Source organism: Vombatus ursinus, unplaced genomic scaffold, assembly GCF_900497805.2.
Source record: "Vombatus ursinus unplaced genomic scaffold, bare-nosed wombat genome assembly UNPS02010304.1, whole genome shotgun sequence".
In the NCBI taxonomy this organism is placed as follows: Eukaryota; Metazoa; Chordata; class Mammalia; order Diprotodontia; family Vombatidae; genus Vombatus; species Vombatus ursinus.
In genome coordinates, this window is record NW_020950082.1 from 2,612,598 (window position 1) to 2,632,815 (window position 20,218).

At 33.4% G+C, this 20,218-nt stretch overlaps 1 protein-coding gene across 3 annotated transcripts in view; it reads left to right on the plus strand.

Moving 5' to 3' along the window:
- The window catches only part of TMTC4 (transmembrane and tetratricopeptide repeat containing 4), a 93,751-nt gene that overhangs the window by 61,699 nt on the left and 11,834 nt on the right, over positions 1 to 20,218 (plus strand). For 2 of the 3 annotated variants that reach the window (XM_027854110.1, XM_027854111.1), the window contains exons 10-14: positions 476 to 647; positions 726 to 857; positions 12,333 to 12,412; positions 12,650 to 12,757; positions 12,858 to 12,999. In XM_027854110.1, the coding sequence (XP_027709911.1) occupies positions 476 to 647; positions 726 to 857; positions 12,333 to 12,412; positions 12,650 to 12,757; positions 12,858 to 12,999 (634 nt within the window). Of the gene's footprint in view, positions 1 to 475; positions 648 to 725; positions 858 to 12,332; positions 12,413 to 12,649; positions 12,758 to 12,857; positions 13,000 to 17,700; positions 17,777 to 20,218 lie in introns of those variants that run through there. The other variant, XM_027854112.1, reaches the window with a different exon arrangement.

The window sequence follows — 20,218 nt, forward strand, 5'->3', positions numbered from 1 at the left end:
TTATATGCTGAATAAAATAATTTTATCTAAGTTATTGGTGGACATAGTGTTCCAGGTGGCGTGGTCCTAATATCATTGGTTAATAGTAACTGACAGTATCATGTATTTTCCAAATAATATGCAATATTATAAGCTATACATTTATTCTACTAGCCTTTTGACAGGGAGAAAAAAGAACAGATGTGATAATATATTGTTTTATTTATTCCACAGAGGATTACGTTTCAAGTTCTGAACAAAATAAAAGTCTGCCATGAGGTTAAAAAAAAAAAACCTCAATAGTATCTCTTATTTCTTCCTTATCATTGCCAGATTAAACTCCCACTGATGATAATTGTCTTTGTACAAATTTTCTGATGATGGTATGACATAGTCTTCAAAAGTGATTGATTTAATACTTATAGGTTATACCAAAAAGTACATATTTTTCTTCTGAAGCTTAAGTATAGCCATTTTACTATTCTTTAATTTCTAGAATACTCACTTTGGGATTGGGATTTCTCATCATCCCATTTCTTCCTGCAAGTAACCTGTTCTTCAGAGTGGGATTTGTTGTTGCTGAAAGAGTCATCTACCTCCCCAGTGTTGGATACTGCATGCTTCTAACATATGGATTTGGAATACTAACCAAACATACTAAGAAAAAGGTATTATCTCTGAAGTTTAATACAGTGGACAGTGGTGAATTTATTAGTGAAATTTAACACATTTCTCTTTTCTTTAAGAAACTCATTGCTGCTACTGTAATAGGGATTTTACTCATAAATATGGTGCGTTGTATTACTCGCTGTAGCCAGTGGCGAAATGAAGACCTGCTTTTCAGGAGTGCCCTGTCTGTGTGTCCTCTCAATGCTAAAGTAAGTTGGTTGACTTTTAAAAAAAAAATACTTAAGGGAAATCATTTGAGCCCAGCCATCCCACTAAGAAAAACATTTTTAGTTCTTTTTATAGCACCAAGCATAGCATCATGGATTAAAAAAAGTATTTAATGTTTTTCCATAACTTTTGTAGTTACCCTGTAAAATTCCACATCATCAAAATAGTCGTTCAAATTATTTAAATTGGATATTTTTAGCCATGTGTCAAAAAATTATTTGAAGTACTCATTTGAGGTCAAATTGACTAAATTATCCATTGAAATTATTGTAGGGGTGGTGACATTTTGGTGAAATGACCTAAAGGGAACTTAATTTATATATTCATGGCACTGAATTACATTAGAATAAAATCACAGACTTTTGGAATTAGTAGGGACTTTCGAGATCATCTAGATACTATCAAGGCCTAGACCAAGAAGGAAAATTTTAGTTAAGGAGAATTTAGAAGTCATCTGGTCTAAGTTCAAAAGGATCCTAGGATTTAGGGTGGAAAGGGACCTTAGAAATCATCTAGTTCAACATCTTCATTTTATAGGTATGGAAACTGAGCTCAAGAAAGATGAAGTGATTGGTCTGAGGCTGTATAGTAAATGGCAGAGCTATAATTCCAACCCCCAATTCAAATCCAACTCCCTCATTTTATAGATGAGGAAAATGGCAGAGACAGTTCTCAAATAGAGGTCTTCCGACTCTAGTTCAGGAGATTTTTTTTTACTAAACTCTGTTTCCTGATTTTGACCAGGCAAATGTCTTGTGAATAGGGAGGATCAGAATTCAAATATAAAAGCCTACATAAACTGCAAAGTGTTCATGTTTTTCATCATTAGCCATATTTTACCCCTCATCCCTATGAATTGTATGTTCTTCTCTAAATCTTTCAACATCTAAGATCAGGGAAAAGAAGAAAGAGTAGAACAAAGGAAATCCTGTGGTCTTCTCCTGACATGAACCCTGGGATCTGTGCTATAAATTATGTATTTATTTTTCTTATTTCCCTTACCAAATTGTAAGCTCCTTGAACTCAGAGGCTTTTTAAAATTTCATCCTAAGACAGTCCAAACACACAGTAGGCATGTACCTACTTACTGAAGGTTGAAATAGAAATAAAAAGCTTTTTAAAACATATCAGGAACAAAAGAAAAACTATATCTTTTAATAAGATCAACAAATCCACAAATATCTGCTTTATATAAGACCTCCAACAAAGTGCTGTTTGAAGAAAGAGAATTTTGAAATATGAATAGTGTATACCAAAGAGATACCCATCCTACTCTGAAGAGCAGACCAGGACTTTTAATACTGGAGTAGTTTTTAGTCTTCTGTTCTACCTCTCTGCCTTCAAGTAACTAAATAATTGAAATTACTCCATTTCAATTAATTAATCAAGATGAAATTAAAAACAAGGAACAGTAAAAACCTAATATAACAAGGGAAAAGCCATCTACCTAGCTATGTAAGGTTTTTAATTATGTTTTTCACAACATTTTCATTGAAAAACATTGTACTTGTGCCTAACAGGTAGAAGCTGTTTTCTTTGGTTACAATGAAGCTTTAGGTTTGATGCCAGTTACTTTATTTGTTTATGGCATAGTCTGTATTTGAGCCAGTATTTTTACAAATAGATTCCTTGGTTACTTCAGAGTCATTGAACAAGGGAGTAGAACACTTGTGAATACTGGGTTTGTCCAGCCCTGTAGAGGAATAGAACTGAATAGATGGAAGAACTAGGAAGTTAGGGCATTTGAGGTAATATCAATATGTATCTTGAAGTCCTCTAAGATGAGGGCAGAAGTAAGGGTAGAATGACTATTAGGCATTGAATTCTGAAAAAGAGGGGAGAATAGCCTAGTGGCCACCCCGATTTGAAAAAGTCCCTATTGGCAGCCAACTGGTTACCATATTTATACCCTACTGGTGTACCTTTCTGGAAGATCATGCCCTAAAGGTCATTATCAATAAATGTCTGAAACAAACTCACAAATTAATTAGAAGCTCAATAGAACTTATAATGTCATACAAATCATAAAGTAGAATGGACATACTCTTACTCTTTCAATTTCAGATGACCCCAGAATGTGAATGGGACTATTGGTGGCACCACTATCAGAATATTATTGTTCAACATAACTTTAGTAAACTGAAGAAGTGCCAAAGAAACAGTAGTTTCTTTAGACTGAAAATAGGGTGTTGTAACTAAAAAGGGGAAAAAATTGCTCAAATTATAGATAGATGCATATATAATTTGTGGCAGAAAAAGTTCTGGGAGCCTTAATGGATGGAAGATTCACTTTGAGTCATCCATGTAGCACCGTAGTTGGTTTTTTTTTTTTTTAAGTAGATACTTAACTCTAATAGATAACTAAAGTAAGGCATTAAGTACTTGTAAAACCTGTAAGGTAATCACTTAGTCCTGCTCAGGTACTATAAAAAATATAAGTCTCTTGACAAATAACACTATTTCTTTTTTTTGTCTTTATAGTGTTGGTGACTAGAACAGTGCCTTGCACGTGATACTTGCCTGATAAAGCTTTTTAATTAAATATAGACTCTGTAGCTCTAACATAATTCTGCAGAATGTGTCAGAAATTATTAAAAATTTTAAAGTAAAAATTTTCAATTCAACAGACACTTATTAAATGCCTACTATATTCAGAATACTTGGGATACAAAGACAAAAATTAAATTCCCCCTCCTCAATGACTTGCATTCTACTGAGGGGATACAATGTCTACATAGATTAGCAAATACAAAGTTATATTGTGTAATTTTAAAGGGGGGGCAGGTATCAAAAACTTATTGTAGTAGATGGTTCCAGAAAGAAACTAGAGGTTTTACAAGAGGTGAGGAGGGAATTGAAAACAGGAATTGTCTCACTTTTGTCTTTGTATACTAGCCTTGGGAAAATGGATGTTCTGATTAATTGAATTTTCCTGACAACTGAAGGTTAACCTAATGAAACTGTCTATGTGAAGGACACCACTGCATAGGATGATAGGATAGGATTTGTATCTTAAGAATTCTTTCAGATGCACACATTTGTACAGGTTCAGCTCTAAACTGCATTGTTTGGTTATGTTTTTTAGAAACATAGCACTTTACCAAACACAAATTTCCAATCTAGTAATCAATCTAATATATAATGTCAATATACTTGAAAAGAGACCTCATAAAAATACAAAGTGAAAAATATTTCTCTGACTTTAGCAAAGCAAAAGAAGGATAAAATCTTTCTTCTAAACTCAAATGGGGAGAGAGGGAGGAAGCAAAAAGCTTCAGAAGTCTATAAGGAGTGACAGATTTTTTTTTAAATGAAGTTGTATTTGAAATGTAGGAAGCTAAATATGGTTCTGAAAAAGTTAAAACACTTGGAAAATATTAACAAAAGTACTCAAGCTTGAAGAAGTAATCTCAGAAGTAAATCTCAAGTTGTCTGTGTAGTCTTTAGCTATGAGGGTGTTCCCAGAGTAAAAGCTGAAACTCTCCCCTCAGAGTTCTAGGTTAAAAACAGAGTATAAAGTCTTAAAAGTTTTTGGAAAGTGACTGGAGAATAGGTTAAGTGAAACTATTGATGACTACTACCCTGTTCCCCCAAGATAAGAGAAATGCTATCTATGTGTTATAGAGCTGGACTTCATGGTCATTCCGTTACCCCTTGATGGTTGAAAGACTATAAATATATTGATTACAAAGTGACTTTCTAAAACTCTTTTTCTTCCAAAGGCCTGAAACAGATAAATATCTTACATGGTTTTTGAGTCTTCTAAGCATAGACTGCTCACAACTTCTGCCCATCTCACTGTAGTATAGGCTGCTAGAAAATTCTGGCTACTGGAATGCTGATTATTACAAGTGAAAAGTGACAGGAAGGAGTTACCATATACCTGAAATAAAAGGAAATGAGGCTAAGCTGCAGCATTAAATAATAATGGTAATTCACATTTATATAGCATTTTATAGGATCATAGATTGTTGTTGTTGTTTGTCTTTCATTCTTGAAGAGGACCATGATATCAAGAGGGTTATGTCTTGACGTACAAGTGAACTGGATTTAAATGAGGCAGAGCTATACGAAGTCATCAGCCTCACTCTCTCCCCCATCAGAGGAGTCATAGGAGTCCAGTGGCAAGATATAGATCAAGGACACTGGTGATGGCCCTGTAAGACTCATAGATTCAGAGCTATAAGGGATCTTAAGAATCATCTAGTCCATAGCCTTTATTTTGTAGAGGAGGAAACTGAGGTTAACAACCCTGAAGCAGGTACTTGTGGGAATTATCTTTGTTTTACTTGTAAAGAAACTGACCTCAAAGGTAGTAAGTATAAAATATAAGTGAGAATTTCTTGACTATATAGATTCTGAAATGCTAAAGTGGACTGTTAAGAGACATTGAATCTCAGATCTTAAAAAATATGGATTTTCATCTTCCTGGTGTGTCATAATCATCTTGCTGTCAAATTAACTTAAAGTTATGTACATCTTTTTTTAGATTCTATCATATTCACAAGAAAACAGTAACTTCAGGTAGAATATGAAATTATGTAACTAGGTCTAATAAGTAGTTGGCCTATTTATGAACCCAAAGAAAAGCATAAAAGGTGCTTGCTTGGGCAACCAGACAATTCAGTAGCTAGAGAACTGAACCTCAATTCAGGAAAACCTGAGTTCAAATTCTGCCTCAGACATTTACTTAGCTGTGTGATCCTGGGCAAATCAGTTAACCTCTGTCTGCCTCAGTTTCTGCATAATAATAGTGCCTGTCTCCCTGGGGTGTTATGCAGATAAAGTGAAATAAAATAATATTTGTAAGGCACTTTGCAAATATCAAGTTACTATGTAAATGCTAGATATGTCTCATTTCAATGTTGAAAAATCTTTTCCATTATACAATTTGAAGAGTTGGCCAAAGAATGATAAATTTCCTCAAACTTCTCTTTAATTTTATTTGCTGACCTGCCATTTTTATTTTTAATGTCACTAAAAATAAATTGCCTAATTTCACAAATGTTAATAGATTTACTTTTCTATTTTAAAGGTACTAATCATTTAACTCCCCTTCTATTTATTACTCTCTAAGGAACTCAGATTTATTTGTAGGATCCATGTAATTCATCTTCATTATCCTCTCTGAATAATTTAGTTAGAGGAAAGATGGTATTATCTTCTTTTCCAGATTGGAAAACTGAGACATCAAAAGGTTTATTGACTTTGTCTATGTAGATTCCATAACGAGTGAGCTGTGAAGACTAGAGCTTGTGCTATTTCTTGTGCTATTTCCACTAGATCATACTATCTCCCTTGTAAATTGAAGAATCTCATGATACTTGTATATTTGAGGTTAAAAAAAAATCCAAGTAAATTCTTGCATTGTACAGTATTGAAGTGTGTGAATAGTTTTTTAAACTAATGGGAAGCCCAGTACATATGCAAAATAACTTTTCTTTAAGCAAATTATGTAATAGTGCTCCTTTTTGAGAAATGATTTTATACCATAATGAATAGAACACAAAGCTAGAAGTCAGGAAAACTGGCCTCAGACTCTTACTAGCTTTCTGACCCTGGTCAAGTCATTTAACCCTGTTTGCCTCAGTTTACTCATCTATAAAATGAGCTAGAGAAGGAAATGGCAAACCACTCCAGTATCTTTGCCAAGAAAACCCCAAATCGGGTCATGAAGAGTCAGACATGACTGAAACAACTGAACAACAACGCTGAACTTACAACAAGCTGATTATTGCAGACAAACTGGATGCTTAATAAATACTAAATTAGATTTTTTTTCTTCATTTAACTTTATCCTAAAATTGCTATTAACTTACTCATTTTATTTTTAATAATTAATAATTTTGCAGTACATTGAAGAATCTATTTGAGAATTATCTTTCCCATTTTTCAGAATAACCTAGGTTGGAATCAGAAAAAGCCTCATATGTAGGAAAAACCACCACCAACCACCAACACTTGTGTCAATACAACTATCCAAAAATAAAAAGGTTTTTTTGTCCACAAAGATGTCAAGTAGTTATGTACGCATTTTGTACCTCACTGATGACTAACAGATAGGCAGGCGAGCAACAGTCATTTATTAAGCACTTACTTGTGCTAAGTACTGGAGTCTCCAGGAGAAAGTCACCAATGGGAGAAGGGGGATGGCATGGCAGATGGATCTTCTAGGGTGAGAAAACTGAAAGTCTGAGAGAGGTTCCAAGGTAAGATTGCAGCTAAGGCATGATGTTGAAGTCCTGAAAGTCTGAAGTATACCTTGGAGGGGAATGAAAGTTGGCCAGCTTTGGCCCCTTCCCAAAGTGGAAGCACCAGGAGGAACTCATCAGTGGAAGGAGACTGACCTGGTGGAGGAGTTTTCCAGAGTGAGAAGGCACATTAAATTCTTGTGGAATTTAATTGAATTTAGTCATTCAGTGTGCATTATTAAGTGCCTTCTATGTGTGAGGTACTGTGAGGGTGCTAAATATTTAAATTAAGTGAAAATGTCATTTTAGTATAGAAAGCAGGAGGGTATGATGGAAAGAGTATACAGGATTTAATATCAGATGACCTGGATTCAAATTCAGGCTCTGCTACTTAATACTTTTGTGACCTGAGGCAAATCATTTCTGATCCCCACCTTCCCCATCCTAATTTCCTCAGCTATAAAATGAGGGGATTGGACTTGAAGATCCCTTCCAGTTCCAATTTCTAAAAGTTATTAAGAATTAAACATTTATTATATATCCATTTTCAATTCCAATTTAGTTTAATATTGGTTCTTTTTTTATTTTTATACTTTCAGTTTTATTGATTTTTTTTTATGTTACAAGCATTTACAGATTATTCGTGATTTGTGAGAGGTCTCTTGTATCTAAGACCAACAGTTAAGTACAACTAATAATATAACAACCTTGTCTCATTCAACATTTCACATCTGTAGAACCCCCCCAACTCTCTATTTTTTAAATTAACAAATGTATTTTCTCTACTTTTTTGGATCTAAAAAAAGGATCTTAGAGGTCTATCTAGTTCAGCTATCTCATTTTACAAATAAGGAAACTGATGCCCAGCGAGGTTCAATGATTTGCCTAAAGTCAATCAGTTAATATTGCTTTAACAACCACAGAGAGTATTTAAATAATGTCTTACTTAAACACTGACCTTGAGTGATTTAGAAATTTCTTTTAATGTGTTTTTAAATGTGAGATTCAGTTTTTGCAATAAATGTCAAAACTGATAACCTTCTTATTCTAGATTTTTATTATAATAATGCATTTAATCATTTACACTTTTTTACTCTATATGTGTCTTATATTTTACTGAACTGTGTTAAGCATTTCAGTTTCCTGGGCTTCTCACACTGGTTGCAATTCAGGAATTACAGGGAAAATTGAAAATTAAACAGATATTTTTTCATTTCTTTTAAATTTCATAGAAAAGAAAAACTACTCATTCTCTAAACACCCTTTTAATAAACTACCTGATAATAGGGTTGTGTAATTTGTGTGCAATATGTCAACCCAGATCTATTCTCGCTGCTGAAATAATGCATGCTAAAATTGCATACATGCTAAAGCTGACCTCTGGGTAACTGTTTTCCAGCTCTTAATTATGGGAAGTGTTTGAGAGTACAAATTATGTTCAGGGTTCTGTGAGACTTTAAACTAATTATAGAGAGAGCCATAGTTTTTATTTAAGAATTGTGATTTTTTTTCTTCCTTGGCGTTAACGGTCTTTGGTGCTCTGTGCTTGCCACAGAAAGCTGTCTGTACTGCAGAGGGCAGTTGAATTCTTTGTCTGAGCTTTTTATTTAGAAAACAGAATTTCACGTAACAAAGGAAAGCAGCAGGAGCTAGAGAACGGAAGAGGCTGGAGTCATGTTGAAATCTGAGTTGAAGCTAAATTTGTATTCTTGCTGTTGCAGCAACAGCAGTAGAGCTTGGCTTCAACTGCCTTCAATCCCTTTGTGCTTGGTGGGATGTTGAAGAAACAACACCCAGGGCTGTGGGAAAAGGCAAAATTACAAGCATTTAGAGCAGACTTTTAACAATGTATGTTCTAGTGTTAGTTTTAACTGATTCTCTTCCAAGCTGTAATTTTAAGACAGTACTACCCATGAATGGACAGTAATTTATACCAAAAAGTTTAAATTATATCATATGGTGCACAGTAGTGCATACTCCTTATCACCTGTGATTTGTCCTTGTTACAATGCCTTCTTGTAGGATTAGGTAACAATACATGTATATGCTTTAAAATATGACAGAGGATTAAAGAAAGAAAATGTCGCTCTTTGTTAGCTGTGTGTTCAAAGACCATCACACTACTTAATACCCTCCCGGAAAATTCACATGTTTTGTGCTTTTTTTTTTTTATTTGTACCTTTAATTTCATCAGTCTAGGGAGATTGCTTCTGGCAAGGAGTGCATCTACCAGTGCAGATCAGCACCTCCTCTATAATTTACAGTCATAAAGAGTTGCCTGGGTTGCCCATCATTATATTGCCAGCATGTATTTGACAGGATTTGAACACAGGTTTTCCTGACTTTACAGCCAGTTATCTACTACGCTGTACAATTAATGTAATGTAATTACAAGACAGATGAAGCAAGATGTAGGCCTAAGTTTAAGACAGTTATAAGATAGAGCCCTGGGTTAATCGTAGTTAAGTGTTAGGTTGTTTTATTCCCCCAAAGCATTTCTGTATTTCATCAAAAGAAAAAAAAAAATTTTTTGCTATATTAGCAAAATGGGCCCACCCCAATAAATGCACTGACTGACCCCTTTGCTGACAGGTAACATACCTAATTATTGTTTATTAAAGAGCTTCTTTAATATCTGCATCTATGTCCATATAGTAATAGATTGTAGGACTTCAAAGAGCAGGGTTCATATCTAATTTGCTTTATACCTTAGTCCTTGCATTTAGGTACTCAATACAGGCATACTTGACCTAATGTTGCTGTGTCTCATAACATTTTTCAATGATGGCATTAAGCCATTATAACAAACCTCACCTTCAACATTGTTTAGACAATTGCTTATTTATATCATTTGTTCCTCCTATAGAACTGATAGTTATTCCCATAATGATGTTTTCTTAATGGCATATTTTTGTGGAACCAAGTAACGTTGTGAGGCAGTATGTGCTTTAAATTCTTTGTATAAATGTGTTTATGAGGAGGATGATAGAAGCTTAGTTTCTTCTGGAACAATTATTTATTGTATAATTAACTTAGGTCACTGATCTCTAGTTTTTAAAATGGATGTAATGTAATAATGTGGCCTTTGAGGTGTCCTCAAATCCAGGACCCTTGATAAGGTTTCTTGTCTCCTGCATCTGCTTTGTTTTTCTCTTTTTTTTTTTTTCCTGTGGATAGTAATATTTCCTATCTTTCCCTTTTTGTTGTTTGTTTTGTTGTTACTTGAGTTTGTTGTTTGTTAGTTAGTTGTTAGTTACTAGTTCTTAGTAGAATAGAACTAGGAAGCAATGTGGTGTAATAAAAGGGAATTAGAAATCAGGAGCCCTGAATACCGGAACTGGTTCTGCCACTAGAACCATAAAGTCTTAGAGTTGGAAAAGAACTCTTGAGTTCATCCAGTCCAGTCAGCATCGGAATTTCTAATCCAATTGAAACTTCATCAAATAATTAGTCACATATTTGCCCCAATGGAAAACTTAGCATCTTGGCTCATTCCATTTTGGAGCTTCTCTAGCTGTTAGGAAGTATTTTCCTTATGTGAAACTGAAATCTGCCTCTCCACAACCCATTCATTGTTTCTAGTTTTGCACTGTGGATACAAAAAAACAAGTGTCTAATTCCCCTTGAATATAACAACCCTCAGATACTTGAAGAATGTTATCATGTTTCCCTTCGTGTTTTTTTTTTAATTTAAGCTAAAATTCCCATTATGGATCCTCATAAGGAGGATCCTGCCCCTTCACTGTCCTGATCACTTTCTTTTGGGTACATTTGTGCTGCTTAATGTCTTTTCTAAGATGTGTTACTCAAAACTGAGCACAATAGTCCAGATTGGTTTTTCCCTGACCAGACTACAATATGGCAGCATTATTGCCTCCCTTATTCTAGGTATTGATGCAGCCTAAGATCCTCTTAGCCTTTTTAGCTTCTGTGTCAGTGTTAACTCACATTGTATTCCACTAAAAACCTCCCACTGTTTTTCATTTATCACATGTAGTCACTCTTCCTCATCCTATACTCTTACATTTGATTTTTTGAATCCAGATATAAGACTTTACATTTATCCTTACTTAACCTGATTATATTAACCTATAGAGAATAATTTAATTCAGAATTCTACCATACAGCTAACTCCCAACTTTGTCATTTTTTTTTAATTTGGTTAGACAGTGGGGTTAAGTGACTTGCCCAGAGTCACACAGCTAGTAAGTGTTATGTGTCTGAGGCTGGATTTGAACTCAGGTCCTCCTGAATCCAGGGCCACCTAGCTGCCCCCAACTTTGTCATTTTTACAGCTTATGTACAAGTTATCAAAATCATTAATTAAAAGATAAAACAAGTTCTCTTTTACAGGTTGACATTGATCCATTAATCTTTACTCATTGTGGCCAGTTGTATAGCCAATTCAAAATCTACCAAACCATGCTACCATCCAGACTATATCTTTTTCCACAAAAATATTATGGGATATTTATTAGTTGTATTATCTTAGGCAAGTCATGTTCATTTCCTTGGGCCTTAATTTCCTCGTGAAAATTGGAGATTTGACTAGATATCCAGTGTCGATTTCAGCTCGGTGACCTATATTAAAAGATGGATAAGGTTTTGGAGAATTTGTCTTCTCAATAGTGAAAATATGCATTTTCACCATCAATGAGTATTCAACATTCAAGCATAATGGTAACACATTTTGAATTTTATGGATGAAAAAGATCATGTATATGTGATTTTAAAAGTCTTGAATCAGATCAAAAGGAGAACAATGTCTTGGTGTTAACTTTCTTTTGACTTTATATTCCAGTTTCACGAAGAATTTTAATGATACAGTCTTTTCTCAATTATCTTTGCTAGGAAACAGAATACCAATTATCAGACTGTAATGGTTTAACTTTTAACAATTTCTTATAAAAGTTAATGAAGTTCTTTTGGTTACCATTCCTTCTGGAAATATCAAGGTCTTTTAAACAATAATAATGCCTTTCTTAAGCTGTAGTTTCTCTCTTTGTCTGGCCTTCCTTCTTCCAGACTTCTCAGAAAGGGAGGAAAAAAATAAATAAAAGTTGTGACAAGGATAAATTAAAGAACAAAAAAAAAAAAAAGCCAAGTCCAAGGATTCTCTCCATGCTTCAAGGACTAAATCCTGGCAACTCAGTTTTTAAAGTACTACATGTCTTCACTTGAAAGAAACCATAAATGCTAGTACTATGGATAAGAGAAATCCAGCTGCCAATTGGTTGGTTATGATTTGTGACTTGTTTCTTTCAGGTTCACTACAACGTTGGCAAAAACCTGGCTGATAAAGGCGACCAGACTGCTGCCATCAGATATTACAGGGAAGCTGTAAGGTAGTGAGAACACTACTTCACTGGCCTATTTAAAAAATATATATACATGTAATTATATGAGAGAGTCTGTCAAATAACATATAAACATGTACAGTATTTTATCTTCTCAGATATAAAACATTTAATTTTGAATGACCAAATTACAAAGTATTCTTGCAATTTCCTGATTGCATAGTAAAAATACTAGAAATAAGTGGTTTTCTGTTTTTGTTTTTTTTTTTCCCCCTCACAACTCAGATTGAATCCTAAATATGTTCATGCCATGAATAATCTTGGAAATATCTTGAAAGAAAGGAATGAACTACAGGAAGCAGAGGAGCTATTGTCTCTTGCTGTACAAATACAGTGAGCATTATTTACACCAGATTACAGCATTGACAAAAAAAATCATTCCCTACATTCTGAGGTTTGAGCTTTTTTTTTTTTTTTTTAAATAATTTTCTAGACCAGACTTTGCTGCAGCATGGATGAATTTAGGCATAGTGCAGAACAGTATGCGGAGGTTCGGAGAAGCTGAGCAAAGCTACCGTACAGCAATTAAATACAGGAGAAAATATCCAGACTGTTACTACAACTTAGGACGTTTGGTAAGTTTGTGCTGTACATTTGGCAGAAGAATTTTCATATCTGTGTGTATCTGTGTCTGTGTAAAGTATAGGAGTTTGATTTCTTTTCTTGAAGTCCTTTAATTTAAAAAAAAATCCTTCAATTGAGAGCATTCTCATTTTAGTTCATCAAAACTAATTGATAGAGAAGACAAATGCTTTAGGCTGAACTAGAGAATAAGTTAAACTAGGAAAAATAATGGTACCTATACCCTATGAAGCCCTTTCTTCAGAGTGGCTTCTTGAAACCATCAGTTTCTGTTTTTTTACAATTTGAATGAATAAAATCTTAATTAAAAAAACTCACAATGTAACTTCTTTGCTTAATATTTCCTTCATCATGAAGAAGCTACCTGTATTAATCAATGATTTAATTCTAATGATATTCTCTTATCTTCCATTATTTATCTTTCTGAAAATAGAATAACAATACTTGACTCAGGGATATCAAGTTAGCAATGAGTTCTGGTCTGCAAAGTGCTTTAAAACTATTTGATAAAAACCAGGAGACAGTTTACTTATTGATTTATTTTTCAAGTTTTAAGAGAATATTCATGTAAGGCTAGATACATTTTCCTTTTCCATAAAAAGTAAAACAAAAAAAAAGATCTCCATGTATAAATATAAATATAAATATATATGTGCACATAACAAAATACCCATAGAAAACATAGTCTACCTTTAAAAAGAAATGTTTAATGTTTCTTCCTTAGCATTTTATATTAATTTTAACTTCCTATGAATCAAAACATTTTATTTTTAATTCCTAACTCTTTGTCAGAGAAAATGGTTAAGAAGAAAATTTATCATTTTGCCAAAACTAGAATATTATAGTCTTTTTTTATTGTGCACTCAACATATTATAGAATATTAGACAGAGTCTCTCATTTATCAACTCAATATAATCCTGTGCCCTAAGGAGGATTATAACTAAATTGATTCTAAGCAGATAGTTATCTTGCCTTAAATATCTATAGGGAAAAACTTCTCAATCTCATTCTTACAAAATTTCTTGTCTAACCTAAATCCTCCAGTACTTTAAAATAAACCCATTTTTTTCCTTCTATCTTTAGGGGAAATGGAGAACAACTAAAAACTATCCTGAACAGAGGATAGCTGAAAAAACCCCTCTTGTACTTGAAGACTGTTAGTGTACATTCGAGCCTTGTCTAGGCTTTTGGTTTTTGGCTAGGGCACTTTGCTTTTGAGTTGCATAGATATAATTTGGACAGTGTTGCCAGGGAAGAATGGAAGGAACACTTGGCAATAGTGAGGGGCTAAAGGGTCTAAGCTTTTGGAACAGAACTATGCATGTCATGAATTCTTATCTACCTTCCTACATAAATAATAAAAATAACTTATAGGTGTGCAGAATTGTTCCACGTTCAAACAAAAGCTATTTTTTTAATGAGGGTGATGAAAAATAATGGATATAACGTTAAACTGACAGAAGTATTAAGACTAACTTATTTCAAAATATTTTATAGAAAGGTCTAAGTCATTTAATAGCTTTTTTGTTTTCAAGCTTATGTCTGTAAAAATGGGCTGATAATGTTTGTCTTGTATGTTTTTCATTAATTATGAGATTAAAAACATTTAAAATGTATTATATTGTAATGAAATTCAACTTGTAGCAAAGTGTTTCATAATAGTTATTTACTGGAATACTGAGGGCCTCATATAACTCTACTTATAATTTTTTTATCTCTATTTTTATTTGTGAGGCTTTTGTATCTTTAATTCTAGTAGTTTTAGGAAAGCTAAAAGTTAATGTCAAATCAATTCTGGCAATTTAATATTATGCTCCATTATTTTTCATCAGCGTATCCCCTAAAGCATATATTTGGCTTGCGTTTCAGTATAGTACTATGCTATATGTAAGTATCCATACAAGTTGTCCTAGCTTTGGGGGAAGCTAACTCTTCCTCTTCTTTTAGGATATTTCTAAAAGTGAAGACTCTACCTATAGCTTTTCATCTTGGACTTTAAGGTCCTTTCACTTTGCAATTTATTTCATTGTGTAATTCTCCATAGTGTCTCCAGTAACTGTTGTCACTTCACTTCCTTGGAGTTGGGGAAGACAGATAATTTATGCTATATAAATTTTACTTAAGAGTCACTTCATAGAGAATATAACATAGAATATAATTTTATCTAGCTATTTGATGGCTAGTATGTATTTCTCTTAGAAATCCTCCCTGGATTCAGGAGGACCTGACATCAGCAACATGGAAATTTATTAGCTGAATTATCCGGCCTCAGACACATAACACTTACTGGCTGTGTGACCCTGGGCAAGTCACTTAACCCCATTGCCTAGCCAAAAAAAAAAAAAGAAAGAAAAGCATCTATTATATTGAACATATTGTTTATTAATTTTGTTACTGTGAAATGACCTATGTCACCTACTGCCAGCTGTTGTTATTATTTAAAGATTTTGTTCTGCATTGTTGTTTTGTTTTTTGTCTTGACAAATTTTTTAAAAATCTCATCAAAGCTTAACTTTTAGCAGTTAAAAACTTTTAAGTCTTTGTGAATTAGAGAAGCCTGATAACTTAAAAGTTCATTTCTTTAAATATTCTTTTGCCGAAAGAAAAACCTTGAAAGAAACTTGTTGCTTTATCTTGCTTGATAACATTTATTTGTGTGGAGCAAGTATCTTTAATGAATTAGTTGGCAGTTAAATTCGTTAAAAAGAATATTATCAGCTAGCCCCTACACAAAGCATTCCCTGTTTACTGCATAAGAAAGTTGTGTTTGACATATTTTCCAAAAAATATTCTTAGATTTTTTTTTCTATACCATTCTTCATTCCACAAAAGATTCTACTTTGATGCTTCATCATGTTGTGGAAGTAACTTCTTAAAGGCTATTCCAGCACAGCAGGAGCTCTGTCATGTCCTTTCCAAGTAAAAACCTGGACATAGATTGTTGGTCACTGTATCTTAGTACCAAACTAGCTAACTTTAGAGAGGGTCATCCCAAACAAGATTGTCCAAGAGATGATGAATTCTTTGACCATCATAACATACTAAACTTCCTAGATCTCATGTGGAAGACATAATGACTTGTCTTCTTTCCCTTTATGGAATGAATTATTTAGTGAAGACTTTTTGTAAGTTCTAATTTCTAGATCAACACACATAGGGAATACAATTCTCCATCACGCTGGTCTCCAAGTTTTTTTTGATCATGATACCCCATTAGTTAAAAAAAAAAAACATACTCCCAATATGTATGTGTTTATTTGCAAATTTTGTACATGTACTTGTGTGTTATATACATTATAAAACTTAAAACTGGACATTTAAAAATGAAAAAAAGATAAAATAAAAAATATTTTAAATTGTCATTTTAATGACATAAAAACATTTATGCTTACTAAATAATTGTCTTTATTATATTATATTAGTAGCATATTGATTATATTGTTACATTTTTCTTATTCTTTACTAATACTTTCATTGATAATAATATTTAGTAAGGTCAGCCAATGATGAACTTCTTATATTTGAATCCACGTGCCTTTTTTTTTTTTAGTGAAAACAATGTGATTGAATATTTTTAAACTCTAGGCTTGGCACTTGGTGATACAGCAATTCTGGTTCTAAATTCAAATTTTTTTATTTAATTTTACTGTTTATCATAGCTGAAAAAGATACTTCACAGAGATGTGCAATTCAGATGAAAAAAGTAAACTATTGGCTGTGCTTACTTAAAACATGATTCTGATGTTCAATTCCAGTCACCATTTATACAAAAGTTTTTGTGAAAATTCAGCTAATAAATTTCCATGTTGCTGATGTCAGTTACTTGTTCTTGAAAACTAATTAAGTGTTGCATTTCTATATTTTAACAAATGAGTTCAAAAACACTGAAGCTCTTTGTTTGGAAGATTTTTAAACAGGTTAGAAAATTCTTTTTCCAAGTTTTTCAGGTGCAGGTATAAGTGTTTTTATAGATAACACCTTGTGGAAGTATTTCCAAACATATATTTGAAAAATGTTCTCTCCATAGCATGCATTTCTTTCAAAAACTGGTTTTTTAATCATTGTTAAAATGTTACCTTTACCTTGAAGCAACAGATTAAGTGAGTTTATTTTTTCAAAAATACTTGCTAAACATTATACTATCAACAGCCACTTGTCATTATAAAAAGGTCAGCAAATTGGAATACCTTTTTAGTAAAGAATGTATACTTGATCATGAGATAAACAACAAACTTCTATATACTAACAATAAAAATAAAGATAACCAACACATATAGTACTTCTAAAGTTTTCAAAGTGCTTTGCATATATTATATCATTTAATTGCAAAAATTTGGTATAAGAAGATTTTTTAATGATCACTCCCCATTGGGTTTCTTGTCAGATCTGATTAAACCATCACAGCTTTTACTTTGTAACATGGCTGACAAGTAGCTTGTTCTAGGAATAGAAGTGGCAGCTCTACCATTTTCTTATCTGCTTAGACTCACATTATTAGTATTGGCTTCAATCTATGGTTTCTTTGTAAGAATCTTTTTAAGCCACTTGCCCATTTTGTGGGGATTAGTTTGGTTAAAATTAAATAATATAATGCATAAATCTATTTAACCAGGCACTCATAAATTGTGATATATCCCAGTATTCTTGAAGCAAACAAATGATTATTGACACCAGTCAATCTCTCCATTTGTAGAACTCCTTCTCTTCTCTCAAGATGCCTTGCATTCTATGTGGAACATGTGACCATCTGATACACAGATAGAATGAAGGTGCCAATCAATGCCAATCTCTATATTAAGTATTAACAAAACTTAATTTTTCTTTTTTTAATTAAAAATGTAAATTCTAATATTTTCTTAAAGCATTCTATGATTTGGTTCATGCCCCCATTAGAGAGTAGTGATCTGGAAAAAGCCAACCAGTGAGAAAAGAAATACATAGTTTCATAGATTTAGAACTACAAGGAACTCTAGAGATTAGTTCCAGGTGAAGAAACTAAGACCTTAAGGGTTATTTGGCATGTCCAGGTTCATACAGCAAGTAAGCTCTGAGGTAGGAATACACCTTGATATCAAAGCCACCGCTGTATCCACTATACCATGCTGCTGAATTAATGCTTAAGATTTAAGATTATGTAGTGTAGGACTTCAAAACCACAATTTTACCTGACTCAGTCTTGTTCCTTTCTGCTTTACTTTAATAAGAATTAAAACATATACTATGGTATCATAGTAGCTTCTGTCTTATTGATTCGTCTTGGCGACTCAGTCCAATTGACTAAGCCTGCAAGATTCTGCTGGTCATTTGCTTATGAAAAAATGGGGTGGAAGAATTAATTATAATGCCCATGTGACACAGAAAGGAAAGTAAATGCTGATTTAATTGAGATACCTATGTTTACATTACTTCTTTTCATTTTGAACTTTTCACCTAATTTCTGTCAGATAAGCAAGGAAATGCTGTTGCTTTAGTTTCTAAGTAAAGCTATGCAAGAAATTCTGACAGCACAAGTAAATGGGAGTTAGTAAATGTCTCCATAATTCATTAAACTTTTCTTTCCTTTGCATAATATGTCATTTATTTGCTATGAAGGTCATAGGGCAAGTCAAAATGTTGCTGTTGTCCCATGAAAGGAAGACAGACTGTACAGTTTGTACTAGAATATGCACCATCTTTAAATCCCAATAAATTACCATCACTGGCACCTTCACCAGAGTCAAAGAAACAAAACTGCACTGGGATAAAGCCCTTAATAGAACTTATTGAAAGAGGGCATGGGGTTAGAATCAAAGAAACCTCTCTTTTTTTTCTAGGTGTTTTGCTTACCAGTTATGCAAATTAAGAGCCAGCCATTTTGAATTCCAATGACTGATTTAAAACAGAAAATCTCCCACCCACCCCCCAAAAAAGGAATTTTTAATTTAAATATGTTACAGGTACCCAGATTATAAATTGGAAGGAGGGCGAATAGAGAAGATAATGAGTTTGGTTGGAGCCATACCTTATGAGATTTTTCCATAGGGAATAGTATGTCTAATATAAAACTCAAGTTTTTTCACTTTAGTATAGCTAAAAGGGAACAACGAAACTTAAGATTTTTGATTAGTAACTAGACAAAATAACTTTTAACAAAGACACAAAGTTGATTTACTTTCTAAGTAATATTATTGTAAACTTTTACCTTGAAAAAGCAAGAAACTAGTAACTAATCAATTCAACAAGTCTTCATTCAACATGCGTTTATAAAATGCCTACTATATACAAGATGAAAGGCTTACAGGTGCTAGTGGTTAGAGAGTTAGGCTCAGAATGAGGAAGACTTCATTCTGTCTTACCTATGACAAACTAGCTGTCTGACCCTGTGCAAATAACTTATCCATTAAGTAGCCCACTCAAAGTCAGTTCTCCAATTCTATTACCAATTGCCCATCTTCACTGGTGAAGTTCCTCACACCAGTGAATTCAGTGCCTACTCTATCTACACACACATTCCATTGCACTAGGTACTAGGGGATACAAAGGAAATCATTTAAAATGCTTACCCTACCCTCGAGGAACTTAGATTTCATTGGGAATACAATATGGAAACAGAAAAGTAGAAGCTAATATGAAGAGACAGAGCAGTAGTAGCCAGGAGGATTAGGGAAGGCTTTGTATGGGAGATAAAATCCTTGCTGAGTCTTATAGGCATCTAAGGATTCAAAGAGGCAGTGGTGATACTTTAGGTATGCAAGACAGTCTATACAAAGGCATAAAGGTGGGAAGACTTCTGGGAACCACAAGTAGGACTGTTAGTAGAAATACAGAGTGTGCTAAGGGGAGTAGTAGGAAGTAAGCCTGGAAAGGGAGGCTGGAGACATATTGTGAAGGATTTTAAATACTAGTCAGACCTCTGCATTACAATATCAGTTCAGAAGTTATAAGATAGATGTATTGGAGAGGGAAATCAACTAGGAGACTATTGCTGTAGTCCTGGAGAAAGGTGATGAGGGCTTGAACAAGGGTGGTTGTCATGATAAGAGAAAAGAAGATGGATGAGACAGATATTGTAGAGGTAGAAATCTGACACTTTGCAGTATATATAGTATATGGGAAATGAGGAAGAGAGAAAAGGCAGGACTCAATCAGGGTTTCAACTCCCTTTCTATAATGTGAATATGTATTTTAAAACATGGCATCATTAAATATGATTTTTTTTCATCTTAAATGTT